Raw genomic sequence first — 24,100 nt, forward strand, 5'->3', positions numbered from 1 at the left:
TTTTGCCTTGAGTGTGAGACACTGGTTAAGTATGTCTCTTGCCGCTCCGTCTAAGGCAAGTCCCTGAGAAAGTCCCATGCTCCTCCACTGGAACAGTGGTGCACACACACATGGCCAACTCTCTTGGTAGCCATTTTTCTCACTCTTCTTATTTTCAGACTATTCACAATCGCTGAAGACCAACCCAGGGCAAATGACCACTCAAACGTTAGTGTTCCTGTTATAGTGAAGGCCTCAGTAAATTCGTGCTGACAGTCTAGGAACAGTTACATGAGAGAGGAAGCAGAAGGCACTCACTGTGCCTAATTTTGATTTGGTCTCAGGTGCTTTTCTGGAAGCTGTGATGTAATTGTTTCCTTCCAGGCTGACCAGACTTTCTTCAGAACTTTGGCCCAACCCTAAACCCTTGAATCTTCATGGTAGCTTAAAACTAAATATAGTTGTATGCATCCCTTGGGCCTGCCAGTTCCCTAAGGTGAACATAGCGACGGTACATCTAGGTACAGTTTCAAGCAGTGTAAAGACTGGTAAACAGTCAAGCACTATGCTAGGAGATTGAGATAGAGTAGTAAATTTGCTTCTTACAGGAATGTTTGAGGTGTGATGTTAGAATTCTTGGGATAACTATGAGAACAAGGAAGTCTAGACATGACTTATAATGCACAAGGAGGCACAGTGGATAAAGGAGGTGGACTTAAGTTCCACACTTGGCATTCTCCTGGCCCACCATCTTAACCATGAGGGCACACTACCTCCCGAGTAGACTATATAAACAGAGCCTTTAATAGCCCTGCAGCTCAAAACAACCAGAAGGCATCCATGCCCGCCATTTTGATCTGCACGTTTTTTCCTATCTGTTGTGTTCTTCCAGCTTTCCTAGGTAATCTTTACTCTCTTTCCTGCACCCCAAATGTCACCCAAAATTTCCAATTTGATTGGAGCTAATGATCTTGTAGGCCTTGTATTATACTGCCTTATTTCAGTGAACTCACCACCCCTGCCAAGAAAGAAAATAATTTTTACTTTCTTGGGGGTGGAGAGCTGTTCCTTGATTGCCACAGAAATTAACATTTGGTTACAGGACACAGGGTAAATCTAAAATGATCAAAGACTGTCTTACCTTGGCCCACTCTAGGCAATAAAATAGCTACCAATAAATATATATTTTTTAAAAAAATAAAATTAATCAGGCAACATACAGGATTCTTAGATTTTTGAGTTCCAGAAAACTCAAATTCATGTTTAAGAAAGTGGAAACCTTCTCCCGCAGTCTCTGGAAAACTGGGGATCTGATGTGAACGTAATGTGGAAGTGTATACTTCGTTTATACATGCAGGTACACAGCACCCAGGAACCGGGTCTCTGGTTTCTGTAGCGCACATGATCCAGCTGACATAAAATTTCCCCCTCATGTGCTCTCAACTGCAAACACACAGAAAGCTCTCGACTCAAGAACTCTGGCTCAGTCCTTCACCCAGGCTTAACCATTTTGCATCTCACCTGGCAGTAGCAGGTGCTTTCCTGAGCCCGTATCTTTCCCAAATCTTCCTACCCTCTATTTCTTCAACACAGATAATGTACAGTCACATGACATCTCTTATAAAACACCTAAGAAATGAGGGGTTTGCAAGTCTTCAAAGACAAAGACAGGAAGCCAGTCCTGCCTCCCACATATTTTCAGCATGGTTAAGTTGCTGATTTCTAGTTGGCCTTCGAAAGACCCGGCGTGCAGTGTCCATAAGGGGCAAGGCTACTCATTAGGACCAGTCGGACACTGTTTTATTTGTAATTGCTTAAAGGTAATAAAAGAGAGACTACAGTCGCAGTCAAGTGAGCTAGGGGGGCAGGAGGTACATCGCATCAAAAGTAAGTAGGATTTTATTCACTCTTTTCTCCTGCAGCGGTTCCTCCGCGCTTCCAGCAGGTGTCGCTGTAGCCACAGAATAAACATCGGACAGCAGGGTCTGTAACTTTTATTTTTCTAGCATAATAATTTAACGTATTTACACACTACACACTCATCGTTTTTACACAGAGACTTACTCATATATCTATGAACCACATCTACAGGTTTCTCTGAAAAGACTCGGCACAATGCAGGGGTTGGGGGGGGGGGCAAGCACAGCGGAGCGGGGCAACGTGTTTTTGAGTCTTTCCTAAGAGAGACATGGGGAAGATCTGTGAAAAATCAGTGTTTTGCTCCAAGTTTAAGCTCTCCCAGGAGACCCGTGAAAAGCTATAGCCTATTTGTTTGGCAGTACGGTCTGAAATTCTTCTGGCTATGGACTTCATAAAACAAGTTCAAGCAGTATGTTCCTTAGAAACCCTAAAGAAAACCTGGCCCTTCTCTACAGAAGTACTCGATTTCTAAAAGTTACCTGTGGGAACTGTGAAGGACGCATAGGGAGAACGCCCATCACACTATGACTAACGCTACCGCTGCACTACACCTCACGGCAACCCTCACCAGCTACACGATACAGCTAAACCAGCAAACTTTCTTTTCCAAACTAGGGGTAGACATGGTGGCTTTGTCCTCAAAAGGATAAAAGCTATATCAATCACACACTCTAAGGGCAGATACTGTAGAAACTTCTATTGTTTTTACTTTTATATTTGCACAAAAATAGTGGTTAAAAGTATCCAACCTTTTCCCTTCCTTGTTCGACTCAATCACAAGTTCCCAGCTATGGACTGCTTCTGATCTTGGCGCATGGCCCTGTAGGTGAACAGAAGCGGCCATGCTTTTTTGGCCAGGGTTGGTCAGTCCTAATGCAGCTTTCTTAGAAGGACTTTCCTTTACAGGGCTAGATCCTAACTCTCTGGAGTTCAACCTTTAAGAATACAAAGGGCGGTGCCTTGATAACTGTCCCCAAGGTGAGAATCTGCCACCTCTGGATGGGCACACGATCTCACCCACTGGCAATATTCCTTCTCTAAAAAACACAGCTTCACAAAAGATTCCCTCTGTTTGCTGCCAGCCTTTGTCTGTCAGTCCTATGGCCAATAGGACATGTCAAAAGGCATGGCCTTGTCCCAAGGACATTATGTAAGGTTCGTATCTCTTGCTCGAATTAGCGCAAACCTTAAATATTAAAACAGGAATCGTATCAACTTCTTGGAACCAAACACATTAAGATATAATAATACAAACCTACTTATTCAGGAGTTCACTTTGCTACTCTCACTGTCTTCTGTTACGTCCCCTTTATAGCTGGTGCCAGCAATACAATGAAGAGGCAAGGAGAGATTTTTACCTGATGAGGGTTTCACTAACTGGCAGGTACCTATTAACATTCAACTACAGCTGTTAAGATGGCAGGGAGCTGAAAAGATGGAGGTTACTTGGGGAGTGAAATGCCAAGTTATGAACATCAGGGCTCAAAAGCATCCTCGGGCAAGTATGTACTAATACACACCGAGATAGATTTTCTGTTCTTTGGGTCGTACTCCTGGACCTCGATAGCAGAGGAGCACTAACCGCCTGAGGGGAGGCCGGGGGTGGGGAGCACTGCTGGCACCCCAAGCAGCCCAGGAGAAAGAACCTAAGTTTACAAATTACGAAAGAGGGCAGGACATGATCTCTTCTGAGTTGGTGATCTTGTTTTGCTTAATGGAGGGGACACTACAATTTAAACAGGATGGAGGGTGAGAAAGAGTTACTAGCTGGGAGTAGATAGCAAGACGCCTGGTATTTACTTGAGATGGCCACCTCCAGACTGGTCCACAAGAAACAGCAGCTTCAGAAGGTCAGCCGCACAGAGCCTCAGTGCTCAAGTACACATGACTGCAGGTGTAGCACTGATGTCCTCACGTTCTGAAAAAGCAGACTGAGGAACAGGGCTCTTTAGTGAGAACCACATTTTCAGAATCAAAAGTACTTACAAGTGAGGGGACAACTTTCCTCTCAAATGGACACTTCAAAAGGAGGGAGACAGCTCCATCAGGAACCGAGTACCTTGGCAACTCAGTAGCAATGGGAAGTGCAGGAGGAGGGGCTACAAACTAGTCACCTCCACGTGGATCGCCGTGGTTGGTGTCTACATATGTGCACTGTACATGTTAACCAGGTACACACATAAATATTTAATATATAAAAAATAAAGTGCTTTCTAAGAGGTCCCTAGGCAGGGACATTATAAAACATTTCACAAAACGGTAAAACAAAATTGATACAATCAAAAAACACTATAACCAACATATGTGAAAACAGCCAAACACATAATGTACAATCTGGTGTTCCAGGACAAACATCTGTCATATACATGGTATATACATATATACTTTTTCACTCAATATATTATGACAATATATATTTAAAATTTTGTTATAGACAAAAAAAAAGAAATCTAGAAAAACGAAACAAAAACAACAAACAACTACAAAAACATAATAAGGGTTAAGCACGTGAGTCCAAGACCAACGGGCAAATCACTGCTCCCCCCGCGGCTGCTGGGGAAGATGTGCCAGCGTTCCTTCCGGGGGTGCAGCGCCTCCACATCCTCCAAGGCACTGTGGGCCGCAGCAGTGAAGTTGGCATCACCAGTGGTGAGCAGGTCAAAGACACACGACTGGAAATAGATGTCCTTCACCGGCATCTTCTCGTGGCATTGGGTGCTGGCGGTCTCCAGTGTGTAGCCAGGCCAGGCCTGCACTGAGGTGGTGTGAGGCAGGCTGTGCCCCAGGATAGCAGACACCTGGCCTTGTCCGTCATCGATGCATTCACTCACAGGACAGCCATTCACACACAGCTGCAAGTCCTGGCTTTCCTCGTAGGACATGGCCAGGTCCTCGGGCATCCGGATGGCGAGGGTTAGGTAGCGGCCCAGCTGTCGCACAAACACTGTGGTGCCGATGTAGCGGGCATGCATCTCTACGTAGCGGCCACTCTCCTTCTCCACGATGTGAAGGCTCTTCACGTCGCTGTCCCCGCCGCTGGTCGTGCCGTCCACAAAGGCGGCCGGCAGGTCGTCTGTCACGGCTTGGTAGACCTTCTGATCCGTGCACTCGGGCTGCGCCTTGAAGATAATCGTGATCTGTGGGGTGGAAGGCGAACAAGTTAACACAGCTGGGGGGGCGTGGGCGGGACGGGGGAGTGGGCGTGGGCGTGTACCACTCCACAGCACGGTTCTCTCCGCCTGCTTTGGAGCGGAGGCTTGGGAAAGGGCCATTTATTTGTCTCCTCCTAAAACTAACCAAGGTACTGCACAGTTGGGGTGGGGGTTGGGGGGGTGGGGGTTCCTTGCCAAGATGTACAGAAGCTTGTAGGGACTTAATTAATGATATATCTAACAGAGCCCTGCCTTCTACAGAGACCATTCACTGGACGATCTCCGTTTTGCATGCCTCATCACTATTAATATAACTACTGAGAGAGAAAACAGAGGCTCCTTGCGGGGAGGGGGTAACTGCCACAACTACCAATCATGTGCCTCAGGAGAGATTTCTCCAAGTCTCTTAATCAAATGTTTTGTATCACAGCTTAATCCCTGTGACAGGGAATTATTTGGCAAGCATAGCTCTCAAGCACTGGTAGAGATAACATGCCCCAAACCTAGTAACAGGAGATGTTTTCCCCAAACGCCACCAGGGGCCTGACTCCTTCACAGCTTTTCCCAGTAAGCTATTAATTTTTCAAATGAAGCAAATAGTTCAGGGAGGGGGGAAAAATCTACCCATTGATAAATACAAAACCTTCCTTAGGAAGACTGCTTTTCTTCCTTGCAGAATCTTTTTATTATAACATTTATAAAAACTGTAGCAAATGAACCTATACTTCTGCCGCCAGTGTCTGATGAGAGAGGGTGACCAGGAAGGAACAGGGTTCTGGGTACCACTCCCCGGGCACCATCTGACATAGCCTTCCAGAGTCAGCTTTTTGTCAGTTATGCAGTAACTGTTTAATCTGCCTTTTAATTAAAAAAAAAAAAAGAATAAAGGACTGGGTGGCTTGTGTAGAGAAGGTAGACAAGCCACACACTGTAACAAACTCCGATGGCACGAGGCTGAGCTCCTGCAAGGAAACTAACCAAAACAATGGGCCCTTGTTTAAAAGGCCAGAAATGCCCCCCAAATCCTGACTGCCACCCTCAAGCTCCAGTCTGAAGTTTTTCCCCAAGCATTTGCTCACACTATTTAATTCCACATGTTCCCACTGGTGTTACTTGACTGGAATTTTCCAGCCATTTCATTTGACTTCAGCCAGTTACAAAGCCCAGATCTGAGCCAGCTGCACTGCAGCAACTGCTTAAGTTCATATCCGTTGTTTGCAGCTGCAGCCAAAAGCCAGACAATGTGCTGTGAAAACCCTGGGCTTTCTCTCCTAATTACCCGGAGCCACAATTTGATTTCAGGGCGACCAGCCCTTCTCACATTTCAACACCTTCTTTACAATCCAGAGAAGGTGACCAGAGATGACTTCAGGAGAACTGCTCACTCTAACCATGGACCTTCCCCTGTGGGGCGTTCTGAGGTGGGTATCTGAGGAGACTATAAAACAGATTTATTTGGTGGCTCTAAAGTCAATTTGACAAGTCCTTTTTTTTTTTTTTTAAGACAAGCTGGGATTACTAGGAGGTGAAAAGATTAAATTCAAGTAAATTCTGTACCTGAAAGCACTGGGGGTAGGGCTAGAAAACGCTGAAGTTTAACCAACACAGGTGGGTAAAATAAAAGTCTGTAACACTGTTTTACATAGTCGTGATCCTCATGAGTTAAATTGGGATCCTCTCAACTGTAACACATTTGAAAACTGAGAAAACCCAACAACTCAGTAATGTGTCTTTCTGGTTTAACAAACTTGTTTAAACCGACTTGGCATCACATGCAAGAACTGTGAACATTCTGTTCACATTAGGAAGAGAGAAAAGGAATTCACTTCTGTTGGGGCAACAAAGCAGAGTTATCCACTTGCAAACCGACAGAGACACGCAGGAGTCAATGCTAAGATGAGCGGGCCAGTTTCACATTTAACCAAGCCTGCTGTTTTCCTTAGGCCCAGCAATTCCAACTCTGGAACTGAGCTCTCGTCTTAAACACCGCTCACTCACTTACCCTCTGTGGTCCAGGGCGCATGGGAAACTCGTGTTCTCTAGGACCGCTACCTAGCAAATACTCTACCTCATGGATTGTGTCTACCCATTTTACTTGAAGAGACTTTCTGTCTGATAAAATTACAATGCTATTCCTCATTTGGGCATGTGTATAGAATTATCTGCTGAATTAACATGCTGAGGGGCTGAAAGAACTCAGAGCATGGGAAAGGGTTCCTGAGGAGTCCCTTGTAGTAGTTGAAGTGTGTATTGAACAGTGCGATGTAGAAAAAACTCTGGGTGGCGGTTTCACATGACTTGAGTTTTGTAATGCAATGCCATTCCTCAGAACAATTACAGCACAAGTTCTCAACAGGCAAGCACTCAGCTGTGAACAGCATGAAATCCATTTTAGACTGTCTACCTCTCCAGAGAAGGAAAGCTGTTCATCCGTAATGATTCTCACTTCAAAAGTACACAGAATTTCACTGGAAGTTTTGCAAATTCCAAACGCTAAGAATCTTCATATAGCAGCCATCACAATCCTAAAGTGGGTATTCAAATTGTTCACAGGTTTCATTCAGCACTTAAAAAATTGTAAAACACCAGCGATGCAGCTCGCTTGCCACCCCACCCAACCAATCCATACGCAGTCAGTAATAACTCAATTTGTCACATCTGTTCATGCCACGCCATTTATAATTGATGGGTGGTATTTCTGTGCATTTTAAACATCAATGTCTTTTGTTAAAGCTCTTCCATGTAGTTCCTCTTGACCCAACCTTAGACAAACTACTCTAGCTTTCCTCATTCATTTTTAATCTCCCTCCTGGGCTCACCACCCACACGGTCTACGAGGAGGAGAGGGATAGCGGCTACAAATCAACCTTTCTACATGTAAAAGGCAAAAAGAACTTAAGGGCTGTTGTAAAATGAGGAGCAGTGGTTCTCAACCTTCCTAATGCTGTGACCCTTTAATATAGTTCCTTGTGTTGTGGTGACCCCAATCATAAAATTATTTGCTGCTACTTCATAACTGTAATTTTGCTACTGTTATGAATCATAATAGAAATATCTGTGCTTCCCAGTGGTCCATGGCCTGTGAAAAAGGTGCTGGAGATGCTCATGAGGGTCACAACCCACTTGGTTGGGTGCCCCTGGTTAAGAGGCCTTGTCTGCCTCTCTTTCCAGCCAGCAAGGAAAAGAACTACATGAAATGGAATTGAACAAGTCATGAGGAAAATCTAGGCCCTGACTCACCAGGATACAGAGAAAACTCCCCAGTGTGGAAAGCACCACACTCAGGTTTAAAACACAACTCCCCAAAGGCTTTGCAGTCTGTTCTCTGTATATTCTGTAGCACTAAATACATTGTGGAAGAAACAGTTACCAGGGTTCAGTCAGACCACTTAGCACCACAAGTGCAAAGAACCTCAGGCCTATACATGGAAGTGGAATCCGGCTTTCCCCCTCAGTCCTCTAGGCACAATAACAAGACCATTCTAACAACAGCACACACTTCATCCACTGGCTTTGTCTCCATCCTGGACACACCCAGATTCTCCTCACGAGGCCAACTCCTCTCAATGTAGAGAAGCTCAGTGAGGGGCTCTGGAGGCGGAGGCCCTCGATTGTGCCCAACTTTATTTCCAGGGTCACCAGAGTGTGGACTGTAGCTGGGGCAGGCCTCTTCTGTGCAGGCAAGGAGGGAACTGACCTTCAGTTATATAAAAACGAGGGTAACTCTATCTTTCATTTTTGTGAAACTGGACGAAAAATTCACACACGCTCGTTTAGATTAACTTCCTGTCTGAACGATTTGATGCAGAACCCAGATAAGATTTTATACGGACTGTGCTAAATGCTGGCTGGGAGATACATGCTGTCACTGACAATTTTCCCAAAAGCATCAGGGAAAAGCATTGGCTCTGTTGGGAAACTGGAAACTTCATAAACTGGAAAGCAATTTTACAATCACTATTTAGCTAACATCAAATATTACACTCACAGGAAGGCTAAGAATTGTAGAAGTATACGCTGTTAAATGCTTTTATTGGTTAGGATATACTAACAGTGAAGACAACATACGTTTATAAGGTGAGCAGCATATTGAAAACCTTACCCTAGATTCCTTTTAGGGTTTACGTAAGACTAAGGTTATATATGTCTCCAAAACAGGTATCAAGCATGTTCGCTTCCACAGAACTCTATGTTCAGAGCACTTACGGCAGGATGCAGCCCTCAGAGCTGCCCTAGGTAATGAACACAAGCGAGAACAGGGGCTGCTTTGGCCGCTGACGGGGTACTTGGCAGCAGAAGGACACCCACCCACTGCTGAAGGCTGCTAGGGTGGTCCAGGGAGGCACCAAGCCCAGTGGCTGGGAAAAGCTCCGAGGACGAAAGAAATCTGGCCCAGGGATAACACACGGAACGGACAAGCACAGGAACGCCGACTTTCAAAACCCAGTTTCTATATAATTAAAACAAGGAAGGCGGGAAGCATAAATAGGCGCACACCGGGGAAGTTAGCCAACTTCCTTCTCCACGCCAGAGTAACACTGTGCGAGCGTGAGGAGGCAGGCCCTCCAGGCCTGCACGTCTCAGCAACTTCAAAAACTCCAAAATTTCGGGTTCAGATTTTGCACTCTGAGGAGGCCGAGAACTATTATAGACTAAGGTTGCCACTTTTTCAGATCAGAGGCTAAAAACACTTTAAACGTTGCGAGCTGTGCTGGGGGGGCAGTAGCCCTCAGCTAGGCAGAATCTGTCACAGCAGGTCCCAGTTTCCAGGGATATTCCAGCCTCTCTGGATAAAGGGCAGGGCTACAGATCCTGCAGGCTCAGGGTCTAGGTTCTATTGTAGGTTCTAAACTGAGGGAGCGTAGGAACCCATGGCCTCTGATTACTTCTCCGTATTAGGAAGGGGAAAAAATCCTCAACTTCTTCACAATACACACAGATCTCGACAGCTCTAAGTTCAATTTCAAGTTCCCAAAGCCAAAAAAGGAAAAGGATTCAAACTGTCAGAATTGATGATCATGTGTTTTAAAAACTCAGTAACCAGCCAAAAATATCCTCGTGCCTGGGCAGGAAGAGGGGAAGACATCAGTACCCGACAAACGCCTGTAGGTCCAGAGTGAGCCCCAGCGCGTGCAGGGAAGATGAGAAGTTCCTGTCTAAATGCTGTAGTATCCATTCCATCTACAGTGCAGACAGTGTGCCAACAAAGAGAAACCTACCAGAATTAGCTAACACCCTCCCCCCCCCCAACGCCACAGCCCCAAGTATTCAAATAATCAGCTAAGTGGAGCAGAAAGCTCCCATTCTCTAGCAGCTGGCTTCACCTGAGTTCTATTTAGGATCCACAGTTCCACAGGTTCACTCCAAGGCTGTCTAGTTTAATCTCTTAGGTGTGTAGCTCTTGCTCCTTCCCACTCGGGCTGAGCACTTCCTTAAATAACCCACCCACAAGAACACAAAACCCAAACACTGGAAGAGCAAGTTTTAGGATAATCAAAACAAATAAGGATGAACCAGGGAAGAGAACATTTTCTTTGTTTCTTTGTTGCAGTTTAATTATTTCAACGTTTCATTCTCGTTGTTGCACACAGTTAGGTAAGTCTCCGGCCACATTCCACAGAGGCAGAAAGTGGTGCGCAGTAATTGAAGCCAGCGGCAGCAACAACACAAGGGAACACCAACCAACCAACCATCCAGCATTTCCTTCTCCACCCTTTCCCTCAAAAGGTTGACTCAAAGAAAACTGAACAGGGCAGAGAGAGAGAGAGAGAGAGAGAGAGAGAGAGAGAGAGAGAGAGAGAGAGAGAGAGAGAGAGAGACTGACTTGGAAACTTGACAGGGTAACAAGTTCTGACTCTCAGTTGCCTATCAGACTTGGCTTCCTGCCCCTGCCTTCAACTGTGGAGGACTGTGGGTTTGCTTTGCAGGAGCAGAGGCCTACACTACACAAGGAATCCTGCCTGGCTCGGACAAACCTGTTTAATTTCACTTACCAAGGGGGATTTTAGAAGGTTGCCTCCTTCCAAGGACATCTGGGACTCTGGGAGTGGGCAGTGTCAGGAGGATTAAAAGGTGGCAAAGAACTTCTTATCCAGAGTATTTTAACTCGTGTGGAAAAACCAAAGCGATATTGAAAAACACAGCATGAAGAACAGCACCAGAGCCCAGCTGTCTTACAAAAGCTCTTCCACTGTACACACCAGGCACCCAGTGACAATCCTCCTTTCCCCTTTCTTCCCCAACACGCACTTGGAAAGCTTTCTGCCTCCAGGCAGTTTACTGAAACTACACCGCACGCACAGTAGTTCCTGCGGCTAACACCTTATAATCCAGTACAAATAACAGCCCTTCTGGAAATTGAGACGGAAAGCAGACCCGGTCCCACCCAGAAGCAGAGCTCGATTGTTCTTCTAAAACCCATTCTTTACCATTTCAGTGCTATTTCTAAAACAACAATTCAGCAGTGACAAAAATGTCTAACACATGACTTAACGAGGGTTTTAAAAATTAGATGGGACCCTGAAAGGTAATTAAGATGGGTGACTGTGGGAGATGGGAAGTCAAAGCGCCAAATCCCAGGAGCATGCAAGGCAGGAGGCGTCCGCCTTGGGTGATGATGACCCGTGACACCGCCACAGCAGCTGCTCTGTCTGTATTGCTTCCTGACACCTGTGTCAACCTGCTAACTAATGTCTCTGGGAATCAATGCATTCTACCAATAAGCTCTGAAGACAGCTGGGTCTACACACAAACCCACCCTTTCCTGATGCTGTGCATTTCAGGTATGTGCCCAGACAATGCAGAGGCTACATTCACCCCTACATCTACATGACGATTTAAATAAAACAAACAAACACAGCAGCACCAACTTAATGACATTTTTTATCAGAAATTATTACACCAAGGGAACTACAACTATAAACTAGCATCTTTGTAGTTAAGAAGGATCATAAGGAACAAATGGCTATAATTATCATTCATATATATATATATACACACACACACACATACATATATGTGTATATATATACATATATATGTATATATATGTGTATATATGTATATGTATATATATATATGTATATTCACAAAAGCAAATCTCAGATTTCAATGATTTGATACTTCTAAAATTAGACCCCGCGCCACCATGCCTACCGTCACATTTATGAACAGGGCCCATACATCTAAGCATGATTCAGCCAGAGCAAAAGAGGGACATCTATCTATCTTCATTGATAAAAATAAAAGGTCAGTACTGTGTAGTCCACAGGTATCCACAGTTATTAAAACAAATCATTGTAGAAACTTGGCTATAAGAAAAAAATATTCTAAGGTGTGAGGTCAAGAGAGGACAGATTTCCAAACCTTGATCTGGAGATGCATTTAAAATGACAGCAGAGACCTTCTGCAATGCAGGCGTGGCTAAGCAACAATGATCCAGAATGATCTGCATGGCCACTCCTGCCGTGCAAGCGTCTGAAGGCTCTCAGGAAGGAGTGGTTCTAGTGCACAACAGCTCTAGTGCAACCAAGCACTGGAGGGTTTTATTAGAATGGAGACCTTAGGCTATACACTTCAAGAAAGACATTAACCAAAAAGAAAGAGAACCAAGCTCTTTGTCTGATGGAAACTCTCAGACCTTCCAAGAAAACAGCTGAAGAATTTGAGATGTATAGATATTACGAAATTGAGATGTATAGATACTACGAAATTGAGATGTACAGATATTACGAAATTGAGATGTATAGATATTACGAAATTGCTTTGGCTAGGCACTGGGTGCCGCCCAGAGGACAGCAGGAGCTGGTGGCCACTGCAATAACTACAGGTGTCCTCCGTGGCCACCAGTCACCCGGCTCAAGGAACAACCCTTTTCTTAAAGGCAACCTGCTGTACAGCAAACCCTTTCTCTGGCTCTAGGATGAGTCCAGGATGTGTGGTTCCTAATCCTCCCTACTTCTAACTTGTTTACATGAGATTTAAGTATTTTATAGAAAGCCAAAAAAGTGGGAAAGAATATGATTACATACAAATTAAAGGGAAAAAATAAAGCAAAAGAATACTTGTGAAAATCATTACTAAAAAATACAGCCATTGTTAGGTAGGTAACAAAGTATTTAAACTGAAAAGTATTTGAGAAACTGACTTACTTTTAGTTTTTAAATTATATTTTATCAGTTCATTTTGTGTGTGTGTGTGTGTGTGTGTGTGTGTGCATGGAGAGCTCATGTTGAGAATCAGGGCAGTTTGTAGAGTCTGGTCTCCCCTACCGCTTTAGTTCCAGGAGCTAACCTCAGGTTGTGAGGTTTACCTGCAGGTGCTTTATCCACTGAGCCATTTTCCTAGCCTGAGATTGAGGATTTAAAAACTGTGTACTTTCATTTTCATTCGTTGTATGTCTGAGGAAATAACTCCCTCCACCACTAAGTCTCAGTAACTTTAATACCCGGGCACATCCCAAAGGATCAAAACGTTTACTTTCTAACCAGCTTCTGTGACCACGCATTTGAATATCCTAAGGACCTTTGTTTAACAACAGAAACCCAAGGCATGGAAGGTAAGCTGAGTCTGAGAGTGGCAAAGAAAATGGGAAGCAAAGGTCCTATGCCAGGCGTCCCCAGGAGAGGTCACCTGGCTGCTCTGGGGCACGTGGGGTGCAGGACAGCCACAGCCAAGTGCTTCTCTGGAGCTGACAAGGCGTGACTGCCTCCTCCCCGACAGGAAACTCTTTTTAGTGCCAGTTCTATTGCCATTCCAGCCACCCCCACCCCTACATTCACATTCTCAGTGCCTGCATGCCTGCAGCTGCCTCTCAAAGCCAAAGGTGGGGAAGATGTCTATCTGAGATGAGGTGGTGTGTGTAGGTGTGCCAGAAACTCTTGCAGCCCCAGGGTGGGGAGATGAAACACTTGCCTCCGCTTCCCACCTTGGGGAACATATCTACCTGGCAAGCTGGTCCACTCGTAGTCTCTCTCAGTGAGAGAGGGTATAAACAAACACACGCAGGCCCTGAGAAAGCATACTTGTGCACACCGTGACCACCCTGAAAACAAGTCCTCCTTTTCCCATGGGGAGGGGAGAGCCAGTGCGTGTCGAGAAGAGCGGATAAGAAGAGTTAAAGGCACAGTAGATTATAGGTCTACCTGCCTTAACTCACTCACTGCTCAGATGAGGCAAAAAAAACAAAAAAACAAACAAACAAAAAAAAAAAAACGGTAGTTAATAATGTCCCCGAGTAGTGACTTCATCTTACTTTATCTGTTTCAGTGTCCTTTGGTGACAGGTGGGAGATATGTTTGGAAGAGAGACCTCACTAAGTTCAACTTGCAGGTGGCTGGCTCCAGAAAACAGGTTCTCAGAAGCCTTAGTGACCTCACACTGAGTGAAAGACCCAGGGTGTAGCATTTCTCACAGTGAGACTGTGGATGTTTAAATGTAACACTTCAGCCTTGGCCGTCCACGGGGCATAGTTTTACTCTTTACCTACACTGATGCAGTAAGCAGGCTTTGGAGCTTTGTATAGCGAGGACTCACTTAACACTGGTCTGGGTAGGTCCAGCAATTCTCAGAAAGAAAATGAAGTATACCTGCCGAAGACTGGGTTGGTACCCCACCATTTATTGGAAGCGTTCTAGCTTCCGATATCTGACCCCTGGTGGGGTAAGATATAGGACACAATTTGGGGAGGGGGTGGAAAGCAGGTGGAAGGAGCTGGCCACCTCCCCAGAAAGTTACACCTTGTCCTTAGTCCCCCCTTGCAATCTTTCATCTCTTTCCCCCTCTCTGGACAATCTGATGCATGTATCTTTGTCTTGCCTGAGGCTCTGGATTCAGTCAAGCTAGGACTGAAACCCAAATGACCCTTCTCTCCTTTTGCTGCTTCTCCTCTGGTACTTGTCACAGAGAGAAAAAGAAGAAGACTGCTGTGTGCTGATATTCATGTAAAGAAAACCTTTCCAAACACACACACACACACACACACACACACTCCAGCTGCCCTCTGGAATTCCTGTCAGAGTTTTCCTCCATTTTGAAAGAACAAAGACTTTGGCTCTTACCAGTTTGGCAATGGTCTAACTTACAACTTCATCATCATTATATACGTTGAGTTTTTTTATTGCTGTGTGAGTGTGTATCTGCCTTGAGTTCACGTGTATCATATCATGTGTGTGCAAATATATGCAAGTGTCTTCAGAATCTAGAAGAGGGCATCAGGTTTAGGGCCTTGAGCCACATGGCTGTGAGTCGTCAAGTTGGCACTGGTAGCTGAACAAGAGCAGTTCTCTCAACTGCTGAGCCATCTCACCAGCCTTCTAGTCATATGTCTTTATAATCTAACTTTTACCAACCCCATAGTCTGAGATCTATGAAAGAAAAGTTATTGATAAACATATAGAGCCAGAGAAAGAAAGCTTTATTTTGAGATGTGGAATTGGCTGAGGCAAGAGGCAAGCCTGACATTTTACAGGGCTGAAGTATAAATATTTTGGAGATCCCCTAAAGAGTCTGCTGCGCTGGGACAGCTCTCTGTGCTCAAGAGCAATGGCTTCTATTTTTAGATTTGTGACACTCCTGGGTGTCTCCAGATATCTCCTGAGGTGTTGTAAAATTCCCTTCACAAAATGCCAAATAAAATAATTCAAACTCACTTAAAAATATGCCACACACTTGGAGGCAAAGTCGGGGGTCAAAGGAACAGCCACAGGGCTTCAAAAGCTCGATCCTTGTCAATCATATTTAGTCTATGACAACTAAAGAGCAGCTATAATAAATACAGGAAATTAAAGCTAGATGAGACAGTCATCTGTGGAGTTTGTGGCTGGGGAAGACAGGGAAGGAGGGGGTTAGTTGGACACTAGGAGAAACTCCTTTGACTTTATTTACGAAAGGTAAGTTAAGTAGCACTGACTGGTACTTGCAGACTCTCTGGACACCCTCTTCTACCTTGCAGGAAGACACCAGTACCCTGAAGCTGCCATCAAAGGTCTCTCCCTATACATGATCAATTTCTTCAAAATGACCAAACAAGGCGCACAGACACTGGCTCCGGGGTAAGCTTAACTTATTTTGACAACCTTCTTCTTAGCTTCTGACTTAAACTTTTGAAAGAGGGTGTGAGATTATACAGGGCTTACACAGCACTGCTCTGTAACAGCCAATCCTTAACTTCCTTGGTTACCAAAAGGTTAGTAACTAAAGCACCAATGTGGGTTTGCCACTGGGAAGCCTGGCTTATGGCCATAACATTTACTATAGCTTCTAAATCTCCAATAAAGTACGTTTCCTGATGGGCCACTGCCCCAGGCTTCACAGTTTTCTTTATTCAGAACACCCACTTTCGTCATCTGATGAATCTGAATTTCTTGGGGAACAGTCTCTCTCTCTCTCTCTCTCTCTCTCTCTCTCACAACACACACACACACACACACACACACACACGCTCTCACAAGACAGCTCTGGGGAGGGACACATTTTTCTCATTAAACAGGCCCGCCTTTTCTCCCTGAGAACTTGATTTCACTGTTTATGTTTTATCCTTCCTATCATTGTCCAGTTAAGTTTAGACCCACATCTTACATGCCAGAGAAAAATCTCTCATTAAGTAATTTTAAACCTTTACCAACCCTGTTAATAACTTTCCAAGAAGATATACAAATGGTTCCTCTAAACTGGGCTTTTATAACAACACATTTTATAAGTCGTCTGAAGGACCGAACAACTTGAATGGAAAGGGGGTCGCACACTTGCCTTGTTCGTAGCAGTTGCGCTGGATCCAGGGACCACAGGCACGTTCGTCACTTGAACCGAAAGATAATTGTTGTCTATGAGTGGCCAGGCCCCTTCCACTTTGCATGTCTGGAAGTGATCCTTGAAAGTTCGAAGGTGAGGGTCTCCAAACAAACCACAGAAAAGGTAATTGGGAGGTCTCTGGTCCCCTCCCCTGTGTTCTCTGACTCCCCCATGGCTGTGGTAGTTACAGGGGTCATGGGTCACTTCCGGGTTGGTGGAAGATGTGGGTCCATCCTTGGAACAGTTCCTCTGGCTCATGAGATCACTGATACCTAGCACAGCGGAATGGTACACCAGGTTGCCTCGGCAGGCTTTAGAGGTTCTCTGGGTGCAGCCAGCATAGGCACGGAGTGCCTTGCAAAACTCGGAGTCAAAGCCATCGGCGGCAGAGTTCAGGTGTGATGTGAGGGACACGAAGTCTGTGGTGCACTTCTGGATTCGACATTGGGCAGGCTGCTGGCAATCACCTACGGGAAAGAAGGCACGATCAAGCTTGCAACTGTGACATCACTTCCTGGGCAGCGTGAGAAGATGCTATTCTCCCTAGGACCTCTCTGTTCTATCTCATATACTCCCATTTTAAGACATTTGTGAAGACAAATAAGGTTATATTGTGGTATTATGTCTCTCAAATTAAGCCATCAGAAGAAAAACTGGATACAGTTAACTGAAGCTTTGAAGATTTGGCTTTGGTAACTGAACAGGAGTCTAGTCTAGAAATGCCTCCAGGTTAAAATTGCAAATGAAATATTGTTTCTTGTTGCTATTTTGACAAAGATTCTTCTGCTCCAAAGCAAAGTCAAAGATATGGGCTGTTTTGATTTTGAAAGCCCTATGAGTAATTTGCTTTGGAAAGCAGTGGGAGAGATAGACTATACGCATAGCTATGATTAAAGTCTACACACCCGAAGAAAGGCTAAAATTCTAAATTATAGTTTGTTTAAAGTATCTTTACCTGGTTTTGTATGGCTACAGGGTAAGAAAATCAAATTCAAGTAGTAAGTCGCTCTACTTTTCCTAAAGTACATCATTACTAATAAGCTGCATCAGTGCACCCAGTCACAACACTGTTGCTTCTCTAAGACCTAAGTACTCAGCTAAAAAGATGATTCACTTGACCGAGATCTGATGTTACTTTTCTATTAACATGTCTGCCACACAAATCTCAAGCAAACCACAAGCACAAGACAACTAAAAAAGTATGTAACATCAACATTGTTTTTCAAAGTGGAATCAGAGAACTACAAGCCAAGAATTCCGTGTGTGTGTGTGTGTGTGTGTGTGTGTGAATATACACAACTTACTTTCCCTCTTAACTCAATTAACAGTTTAGAGAAAATGTTAAAAAATAAAAACCCAAGTATAAAAAGTCCTGTATTAAAAAAAAATCCACATTATCTGTCATTTGTCTCTTATGTAGCAATTCATGAAATGTCTCAAAGCACAAGAGAAAAGGGACAAAAGAAAACACTAGGTTAGTCATGAATACCAATCAATTATATATTGTTTCGAAAAGGGTTAACAGAAGAGAAACACTGGCCTTTTATTTCAAATTGTATAATGAACTGCAACATTTATTTGTTACTTAGTTCCTTGTAGGTGTTCAACACTACTTATGGAAGACCTAACTTCTCAGCTTAGCACCATGGTCTTCTAGAGAATGTGGAAGAAGTTGTAACCGCTGTGTGGTTTTCTAGGAATAGTATGTCTCACGTTTTGTATTGGTGGCAGGGGTTGACATCATTGGATCACCCACTGGCTTTGGCTGGTTGTGTGTGTGCGTTTAGTATTTTGTGTTTTGCTTGCACACTTGTCTGTGCACCACACGCATGCCCGGTGCCTGCAGGGGGCCAGGGAGATGATGGGGCCAGAGTTCCTGGAACTAGAGATATGGATGGCTGAGCCACCCCGTGGACACTGGGAATCACACTGGGATCCTCTGGAAGAGCAGCCTCCTCACTGACAAGCCATCTCTCCAGGGCCTAGTTTTGTTTTTCTTCTGAGACAAGGCAGGTGTCATTGAATTGCAGCCCAGGCTGACCTTGAAGTTGGAATCTTTCTAGTATCAGCGTCCAGAAAGCTGGAGTACAGGTGTATGCCACCATGCCTGATTAGTCTGTGGGTTATTTTTAAAATATTACAATATGTGGATACAATAAACTTCAGAATGTCAGTAATTAAAACTTCACCTGATGAAAGACACCATTTAATAATCTCTATATTGATTTGAAAGGTACCTTAATGTTTTTAAATTTTAATTAAATGGTAAACTTATTTTGGTGTTAGCTGGAGAGAAGTGTGGGAGGGGAACAATCTGTTACTGTGGTGAGATTTCAAAGACCCAGTTGAGTCTTTGTTTTCGTGTTTACCAGAATAGAGAAGATTAAATTATTTTACTTTTTTGGAGCTATGGACTTCTAACATTAATTAGACAACTTTAAAAAAAAATCACAAAGTCATCTTCATGCGTTTGGTCCATTCAAGCAAGGCTTGTTCAAGGCAGCACTGACAAAGGCAGCTCGATTTACAGGATTCCTTTCTCCAAAACAAATGTGTTTACTTTCAACTACTTTTACTGAAGAACAAAACAATGGAACCAATTCACTATCCCACGAGCCTTCAAGCCGTGTATCAAGGGAAAGGGGCATCGAAAGTCTTGCCTTGTTCTGGTGGGACTGTATACGACTAACTAGTGTTGAGGTCAGCTGCTGAGAGCTGAAAAAGCAGTGGGCGACAACAACACGGCTCTTCTTTTAAATAAGATATACAACAAGCACAAAACCTGTGGGAGCAGGGCCAGCATCACTCCCTAACAGGCAGCTCTTGGACCTCAAATGATGACAGCACCACAACTTTCCGCTACACTTGTGGGGCCTATTTGTTCTTTTTATGGTCTATAAAAGCTATCTGAGCACACAGTTACTTATAATTATTTCAAATAGTCATAAAATATCAAAAGTAAGGACAGCACGGAGATACAGAATCCCTGTGTTTAAGAGGGAGAGAAGATGCAGCATTTACTCCCAGTGTTCTTTTGTTTCCAACCCCCACTCTCAGTCGTTATCTTTTTTTTTTTTTTTTTTTAATGATGGGTAGGTGCTGACTGCTTTGAGAAATCACATACAAAACAGCTCTCTTGCTTTGGATGAGGGGCCCAACAACCCTTGGCTGTGGAGAGGCTCTGAGGGAGGAGGGCTAACCGAAGAGAAATGCTTTGAGGTCAGCATTTTCAGTTCCATCACAGGCTCCGGTATAATGACTAATTTGTAGCATACACCCAGAAATATCCAAGCTTCATGAATTTATAATGACAATGCACACTTTGCCTGTTAGAAGCGGTAATGTAAGCCTCCTGTCAAAATGCCAAGGCAATGCAGAGCAGAAACACTCTCTAGGATGTGGCCAAGGAGGCCACTGAGTGTATGAGTAAGCCTGTATTTGATATTCACTCACGAACTGCAAATAAAATCATAAGATAAAATACATGCGAAAATAGACAGGCCATTTCCCAAAGGCAGAATTCAGAAGATGCACTCACAAAGAAAAACTGTCCTGTTTTGGTGTCAGGTCAACTAACGTTGGGTGTACTTTCAGTCAGTTCCTGTAAGTGCTAAAGGATTCATGGTCTAGAGTTTTCCTTTCATTATTTTTTAATGAACATAAGCAAGACAGCTTCCTTCACACCAGGACGACGGCACAATTGCCAGGTTATCGTAAAGGAAATGAGCTCTGTGGAAGCTGAAGTGACGGAACTACAGAGCCATATGGGGCACAGAGGCAAATGATACGGACTCGGACGTAAAACATATGGCCGTCCATCTGCAAGGAGCACTTGCTAGGTTCCCTGGTCTGGAAAAGAACCCCTGCATTTCAAATAGAACCACACTTCAAAGAGATCTCCCAAAAGCAGCAGCTCTACTTCCACAAGTTGTTCACAGTAATGAGAGCCTTGGGTTCAATCTAAATTTGAGTGTAGACTGAGTTACTGAAAGGGACATCCTGTTCCAAATTCTTTAACCAAAGCACCTTAATTCGGTAAACCTTTAGTCCAGTTCCTCGTGCCTTTCACAGGGCAGCAAGGGAATCTTCAGGAACTACACCCCAACCTGTCAGGATTCCACAGCAACCAATATCCAAGCGGCCGAGAAGCGCCAGCCAGCCTTTCAGCTTCCCTTTCATGAAACGCGCAGTTTGACATAATGGTTACCTATTTCTCACTCTAACACTCCTGAATACAAAAAGTTTCCATGAAACCGCATGCAGACATTTTTCTAAGGTTCTATCTAAAGCTACTAATTTAAAGCCTTAATTATTCCACAACTGGCTATTACATTTTAGTTCATTTCCCCAAGTGACACAGTTACAATGCAGCTGTTAGAACACCTCGAAGAGTTGTCTCTTCAGTGCCTTTTTATTCCACGACTTAAAAGACCTCCTAGCAAGGTTGGTCTATCTTATCAAGTAAAAAGTTTTCAGTACAGATGAGTGATATTAAACTAGAATTCTCCAGATTAGAGCGTTAAGTCATCCGAACAAAGGAGGAAGGGGCCTCTCAAGAAATCTATGTAAAACAATGATCTTTTTAAATTCACGCTCTAGGCAAAGTTTTAAAAAGATCTGGCATTTTCTAGTAAAGAAAACAAAAATAGGTGTCTCAAGGGTCAGGTTCAGGTATATCCGAAGGGCACATTCCTCAGTGCTGCAGGGGCCTTCGCTGACCTCCACACCTCAGCAAGCATCTGTCAAGCCCACTAGGAACTGAAAACACAAGGCTACCACAAGGCTCAAAGCACATCTCCAATTTGCCAAACTGCGCTTAAAGCAGCCTTGGCAAAACCGAAAGAGATCCCGGTGGCTAACTGAAGTTTCTCTCGAATTTACCCCCCAAACTCGGGTGAAGAAAATCTTTGCACCGTGTGCGATTTCCCGGCCTTGCCGCCACCCCTACCTGCAGAGGAGGAACAGCACGGGGCTCCCCGTCTCCGCTCGCGGGCGACCAGGGTGGCGGAAACCCGATCCGCAGCGGGCTACAGTAAACACACCAGCCCAGAGCAATAAAGCCCCGGGGTGTCTGTCCCGCACGCGGCCCCCGACCACCGGCTGTCGCGGGAGCGGAGGGCAGGAGCGTGAACCCGCAACGGTGAGCGCCCTGCTCGCCCGCTAGGGCCGTGCTGTTCCGGACGCAGAACAAAGCCCGCGCGGCCCGCTCCCCACCCGGCCGGCGCCTACCTGCGTGGAGCAGCCCAAGGCTGAGCAGCAGCAGCAGCAGCAACAGCGGCGGCGGCGGGGGCGACGGCGGCCAGAGCCCGGGGCGGCGGTACTGCTCAGCCCCGGCGGCGGCGGGGGCGGCGGCGCAGGAAAGTGCTGCTCTCACGCCCATGCCCGTCCATGCAGGTCTCGTGCGCTCCTGCGAGGGCGGCGGCGCGGGCGCAGTGGCTGGGCCGGGCCTCGGGCTGCGGCATGGGCCGGGGCGCACGCCTCGCTTCCTCCTCTTCCTCCTTTCAGGCCAGCGTTCGAGACCGGCGGCCACCGCCGCGGTGAGCAGGGCGTCGAGAGCCGAGGGAGGCGGCAACGGGGAGCAGAGACATCGAGACGGCCGGACGTGGGGGGAGCAGGCGGGAAGAGGCGGGAGGAAAAGATACAAAGACCGTGAGCGAGCGCCGACAGCAGCCGGGAACCCGAGGGCGGCTGAGCCCCCGCTGGCGTGGCCTCGACGTGCGTGGATCGGAAGGACCCTCACCAGCCGTAGCAGGCTGTGGCCGGGAGAGCTCCGCAACGCGGCCTGCGCGGTCAATCAATCTCAGCCCCGCACTTTAGCCCCGCCCCGCCAGGCTCCCACCAATCCTCTGAGGCCCCGCCCCCGGACAACCTCCTCCTCCACTCTCCATTGGCTGCGAGCGTGCCTCCCGCCCTCGCGTCTCACTCAAGTTCCGTGTCCGCCGCCCGCGGGTGGGGCAGCTTCTCCAGGGCCCAGCCTCCCTCCTGCCGGCTTCCTTGTGCTTTTTCTCCTCCAACCCTTTCCGCGATCACGGTTTTCTGGTACCCAATAGAAATGGCGACAGCAACTCTCGTTTGGCCCGCGTTCCAGGAGAACCGGCCTTTAACCTTTCCTTGAATTAATGAGCTTCAGGCTCAGCTTCCTCCTAGGTATTTTTTTATTATTATTATTGTTATTCGTTGTTTTTAATGGGCCTCCCCAACCCCTTGTCCTATCCCTGAAGGCTTCAGCCACTTGCAGGAAGCCAGAGCTTTCCCAAGCTCTGTGTAGCAGGTCCCCCCAACCCCCAACTCCCACCCCCGTCTGAGCCAATCGCAACTGCTGGACCTCGTAGCAAACTTTGTTGGGGTCTCCTGGCAAAACAAGTCAGCCGAGCCGCGTTAGATACTCAGATGACACCGAGGTCCATAGCAGATGGGTGGACTGCGAAGGTACCAGCGAGCTCCCAGCGGAATTCGCTGGCAGCTGCGCGAGGCTCTGGTGTTTTGGTTTCTTTGACATTTTTCCCAGCTTCAAAGCGGAGAGCGGGAGTCAGGGATTGGGCGAACTTCAACGTGTTCGGTTACAAGGTAATTAGATTAATGAGAGTGGTGAGTTTTTATGCAGAACAATTATGCCATGATTTCTTGTTGCTCGGTGGCTTTTCCACAAGTTTCCAGTCTATTAAATTAATCCAATGGTAGGTCTGTTTCAACCTGAGTTGTCCTCTAAAACCTAGGGCAAAACCCCTCAAACTATCTCCAAGGAAAAGGACTAGTAAACGGAGACAGAAAGAAAGCACTTGTGGAGTTGGCGATAGGCTCCAATTTGTTATCAGTTAGTGTGAAGTGGTATCTCCTCTGGAGAGTGGCGAAAGGAGCCACGTTCTCTCTGCCTCTGCCATTCTCCAAACTGTTGAGGACTGGCATTTAAAATGCACTTAGCGCAATCTAAATTACAGTTTGCAATTTTACCTGCTGCATTACTCAGAATCTCTAATTAGGAATCTCCTATCAACCACAGACACATTAATACTCCACATGTTACAGTGTGCTGATCAATGGACAAGGATAATTGGGGGGGGGGGAAGCCTTGAGTTTCCCCATCTTACTCAGTAGACACACTGAATTCCTCAAACCACCAGGTCCCTAATGAAGGAGACCTATCTGTTTTTACTGTAACTTTTCATTACTTATTACAGACCATGATGATTCAAGTGGTTAACATGCCTTTCACTACTCAAGATATAATCCAAGCCTTATGTCTATCTTTAATATGCTTA

General features: G+C 45.5%; 1 protein-coding gene across 1 annotated transcript; it reads right to left on the reverse strand.

Moving 5' to 3' along the window:
- Window positions 1–1,957: 1,957 nt before the first annotated feature.
- Window positions 1,958–22,625, reverse strand: Rgmb (repulsive guidance molecule BMP co-receptor b). Its single transcript, XM_052169758.1, has 3 exons — window positions 22,071–22,625; window positions 16,800–17,308; window positions 1,958–5,036 (listed from the first exon to the last, which is right to left on the reverse strand). Exons 1-3 carry the CDS (start codon window positions 22,219–22,221, stop codon window positions 4,380–4,382), a joined length of 1,317 nt encoding a protein of 438 aa, XP_052025718.1. The 5' UTR covers window positions 22,222–22,625; the 3' UTR covers window positions 1,958–4,379.
- Between the last annotated feature and the right edge of the window lie 1,475 nt (window positions 22,626–24,100).

This window comes from Apodemus sylvaticus, chromosome 23 (genome assembly GCF_947179515.1).
Source record: "Apodemus sylvaticus chromosome 23, mApoSyl1.1, whole genome shotgun sequence".
Lineage (NCBI taxonomy): Eukaryota > Metazoa > Chordata > Mammalia > Rodentia > Muridae > Apodemus > Apodemus sylvaticus.